The sequence below is a fragment of the Bidens hawaiensis genome, unplaced genomic scaffold, assembly GCF_021521415.1.
Source record: "Bidens hawaiensis isolate Kalapana, Puna unplaced genomic scaffold, B.hawaiensis_p1.1 tig00005445_1, whole genome shotgun sequence".
Taxonomy (NCBI): domain Eukaryota; kingdom Viridiplantae; phylum Streptophyta; class Magnoliopsida; order Asterales; family Asteraceae; genus Bidens; species Bidens hawaiensis.
In genome coordinates, this window is record NW_027491346.1 from 1,578,915 (window position 1) to 1,583,768 (window position 4,854).

The 4,854-nt window shown below is 33.6% G+C and overlaps 1 protein-coding gene across 1 annotated transcript; it reads right to left on the reverse strand.

Annotated features, from left to right (window-relative positions):
* Positions 1–1,129: 1,129 nt before the first annotated feature.
* On the reverse strand, positions 1,130–4,109 carry LOC143629677 (uncharacterized). Its single transcript, XM_077098888.1, has 5 exons — positions 3,671–4,109; positions 3,385–3,587; positions 2,559–2,862; positions 1,463–1,908; positions 1,130–1,369 (listed from the first exon to the last, which is right to left on the reverse strand). The coding sequence occupies exons 1-5, from the start codon at positions 4,107–4,109 to the stop codon at positions 1,130–1,132; spliced, it is 1,632 nt and encodes a 543-aa protein (XP_076955003.1).
* Positions 4,110–4,854: the final 745 nt, after the last annotated feature.

Here is a 4,854-nt window from a genome sequence, read left to right on the forward strand (position 1 = left end):
AAGTGTCTAGATTTTCCATTATACACTTGACTATATGCCTTAGCTAGTGTAGTAGCACTATCACACCTTATTGAAATAGGTGGTACAGGTTTAGCCCATAATGGAATCTCATATAATAAATTTCTTAACCAATCAGCTTCTTTTCCTGCTGAAGCTAATGCTACAAACTCAGACTCCATTGTAGAGTTTGTAATGCAAGTTTGCTTTTTAGAAGCACAAGCAATTGCACCTCCACCTAGTAGGAATACCCATCCACTAGTAGATGAATGATCTTCTAAATTAGTAATCCAACTTGCATCCGACAACCCTTGTAGAATAGAAGGCGAACCTGAATAACACAAACCATAGTTCATGGTTCCTTTCAGGTACTTAAACAATTTATTCACAGCTTGCCAGTGATGTGAGCTTCGATTACTTGTATATCTGCTCAACCTTCCCACTGCATATGCTATATCTGGTCTTGTTCTAACTATAACATACATCAAACAACCTATCGCCTTAGCATAATCTAACTGAGTAATAGGACTTCCTTGATTCAGCATAAGCTTAACAATTGGATCTATTGGAGTTCCAACTAGAGAGGAATTTAAACAATTGAATTTATTTAATATTTTCTCAATGTAATGAGATTGAGAGATAGCAATTCCATTGTTCCCTCGGGTAATTCTTATTCCAAGAATTACTTCAGCCTCCCCCATATCTTTCGTAGCAAATTTTGATGACAAAAACTCTTTAGTTTATCAACTTTCCCTTGATTTGTACCAAAGATCAACATAAAAGCAAATTATAACTCCTTTTCTAGAAGAATCAAATTTGCTATAAACACACTTGTCAGTTTGGTTTAGGATAAAACTATCCGACAACACAACCTCATCAAATTTTTGATGTCATTGTTTAGGAGCTTGTTTCAAGCCATAAAGAGACTTAACCAACTTACAAACTTTATGCTCTTGTCTAGACATAACAAATCCTTCGGGTTGTCTCATATATATTTCTTCATCTAATTCACCATTTAAGAAAGCAGTTTTGACATCCATTTGATGAATTACCAGATTATGTATAACTGCTAGAGCTAATAATAATCTTATGGTAGAAATTCTTGCAACTGGAGCATAAGTGTCAAAGAAGTCTATACCTTCTTTTTGTCTCCTTGTATAACCAATCGCGCTTTATACTTATCTATACTCCCATATACCTTCATTTTCCTCTTGAAAATCCATTTACACCCTAAAGGTTTACAACCTGGAGGCAAATCAACAAGTTTCGAAGTTTTATTGTGCATGATGGAATCAATCTCATCTTGCACATCTTCTTTCCAGAAATTTGCATCTCTTGAAGCCATAGATTCACCAAAAGTCTTCAGATTATCCTCCACACTAAAGCAATATTGATATTGACATTCAATGTCATCTTTTGAACCTTCTACTAATTATAGTTGAAAATCATCTCCAAAAGACTTTACCTTCCTAGCTCTAGTGCTTTTTCTAGGCTCTGGAGGAACTACTGTATTATCAGTAGAATCACTAGTCCTACTTCGTGAGTGATATCCCATATCAGTAGGATGAGGTATTGAGGTAAATCTCTCCTCATCAAAGATAGCATCTCTTGACTCAATGATAGTGTTTATGGACACTGAATCATTTGGTTCTATTACATAGAACCTATATGCTTTTGAGTTCTTGGCATATCCAATAAAGATGAAATCTATGCCTTTCTCACCTAGATTCTTTATTTTAGGGTCAGTAAGGCGTACAACTGCCCTACATCCCCTAACTATGAGATACTGCAGATTTGGAGATCTTTTCTTCCACAGCTCATACGGGGTTATGTCATTATTCTTATTGGAAGTTCTATTTAATAAATAACATGCCGTTAGCATAGCATCTCCCCAGAATCCGTCACTTAAACCTGAGTAGGATAATAAGGAATTAACCATTTCCTTTAGGGTTCTATTTTCCTTTCCGCAACACCATTTTGCGGTGGTGTATACGGTGTTGTGGTCTGATGTATTATACCGGTGGACTGAAAATATACCGGATCATAATACTCCCCTCCGCGATCTGTTCTAAGAGTTTTAATCAGATCATTATGAAATCGTTCAACCTCTTGTTTATAAATTTTAAATTTATCAAGAGACTCATCTTTTGCATGTAATAAATAAACATAACAATATCTAGTTGCCTCATCGCTAAATGTAATTACATATTTGTTATGTCCTAGTGATGGTGAGTTATGGTAATCACATAAATCAGAATGAACGAGTTCTAGCAGCCAAGATTCCATTTTTACACTTTTAAAAGGTTTTCTAGTTATTTTAGTCAACTGACATGTGTGACATTTATTATTTCTCATATCAAATCCTGGTATTAGACTCATTTTTGTCATATCTTGCATTCTAGAATAGTTAACATATCCTAATCTAGCATGCCACAAGTTAGATATATAATCTACTTTATTACTAGATGAAGATGACACGCAAACAGATTCATTATCAAATGGTACATGAATATTAAGTTTAAACATACCACTAGATAGATAACCAAATCCAACAAACATACCATGTTTTGACAACACATATTTATCCGACTCTATTACTTGTTTAAATCCATGACTATTTAACACAATTCCGGATATAAGATTCTTTCGAATCCCCGGTACATACAACACATTATCTAATAATAAATGTTTCCCAGAAGTAAATAACAGTTTGACTTTTCTAATCCATTCGATAGGCTCGGTTGATACATTCCCCATCCTTAGCACAGATCCATCTTTAATTAATTTCAGTTCTACGAACCATATTGAATCTTTGCAAACATGGCTGGTAGCACCCGAGTCTACCCACCAAGCTATCAAATCATCCTGCACATAGAATGATTCAGCAATTAGTGAAATGTGTTCAATTTTATTGAACTTTATATCCGAACACCTTTCCAAATTATTAACGTTCATCGTTAATAAATTTGAATCAAAGTCTGAGTCTAGTGACTCACTTTTATTTCCTTTCACTATTCTCAGCCTATTGCCAAACAAATTATTCATTGGGCTGCGTACATGGGCAATTTGCCATGGACCAAAATTTACTTCATTTGTACCAATAATTAAATCATGAGCAAACTCATTTTTATTAATTTCTAACCCATGGTATGATTCAGTTGGATTACTCAAGTTACATTCAAGTAAATTTATTGAACCTAAAGATGATTTAGATAACATACCTGGTTGAGGTGGTGGGTCCTTTGACCCACTTGGACAGGCTCCACTTGAACCCTTGTTTCCACTAGGTAGTTTCACAAGTCAATCCTTCTTCTTGTGACCCATCTTACCACACCTCCAACATCCTTCATCACGCTTCTTATTTGTTTTTTGATAGCCCCCTTTTACCTTTCTTTTATTTCCAATAAATTGATTTCCTTTCTTGAAATTACCATCCTTTTCAACCAAGTTAACTGAGTTTTGACCCGTTTCCATTTTCCCTTTTAATTTCCCGGATTCTTTAATCCTAAGAGATTCTTCAATTCTAATATCGCTACCTAACTGAACAAACTTATTTCCTCTTTTTTGTGTTTCAAGGTATGCTTGAAATCCTTCCATAATGAAGGCAATTTGTCAATGATACTAGAAACAGCAATTGACTCATCCATGTGCATATTGTGTTGTTCAAATTGACCAAGAATGTGTTGCAACTCATTAAATTTATCTATAATTGGCCTATTATCCGATATCTTGTAAGAGTTGAAGTTACTTACAAGAAACTTTTTACTAGATGCATCTTCTGCCGTATATTTGTTATCTAAAGAATCCCACAAATCCCTGGCAGACTCAGCATTTTGGTACACATCAAAGAGTGCATCACACATCCCATTCAATATATGTCCACGACATATATAGTCGTCATTTTCCCACTTCAATCGCCTTCTCAGTTGTTCCAGAGCTTCCTCTTCTAATGCCTCAGGCATTGCAGGCATTGGAGTGGTCAGAACAGTCACAACTTTCAGAGTTGTTAAAAGAAAATGCATTTTTTTCTTCCATCTTCTGAAATCTTGTCCCTCAAATTTCTCAAGTTTTGAAAATTTGCTAGACATATCCTTAATCGATTTCCCAGCCATTTAATCTAAATTGAACCAATTTCAATTTCAATTAACCACTAAATTAATTAAAATTCAAATAAATGAATTAAATGTGATAAATGCATTAATTCATATTCAAACATCCATCCTGGTGACATTGATGTTTCCATTCACCATAAAATTGATATTGGTGAAAAAGTAATTAATATCAATATAGCTTATTCAAAAGATTGAAATATGAATTGAATTCATTCTTTGGTTTCAATCAATAAGAATTTAATATTAATGTCAATAAATAAATTGGATGTAACGTAAGCAACTACAAGTCCAATTATTCCATTGAAACCAAATTAATTCAACTTTGCAACAAAACAACATTCCGTTCAATTAACCATAAAATCAAACTTCTGAATAATCAATTGATTTCAAGAATTAATTACTTTAAATGTTGTGATCAATGCCCAACTTGTTAATTTTGATAACAATACACATAATAACTAATACCCAATCAAATGGTTTAACATGCATTAATGGTTTAATTTTTGTTGAAACTAAAAGGAAAACTATACTAATTTATCAAACCCTAATTTGATAAAGAACTTGAAATTGAAATTAAATAACTAGGATGTTCTTGAAATCGATTACCCTTTCAGATTAAACCATTTGTGCACTTACAATTGATTTAATCGGATAAGATCATGAAGATGAAAACAAGAACCTGAATTGAATTGATGAAGAACCAGTGCTTTACAAAATCCTTTGTACGTCTGAGTGTTTTTCTGTG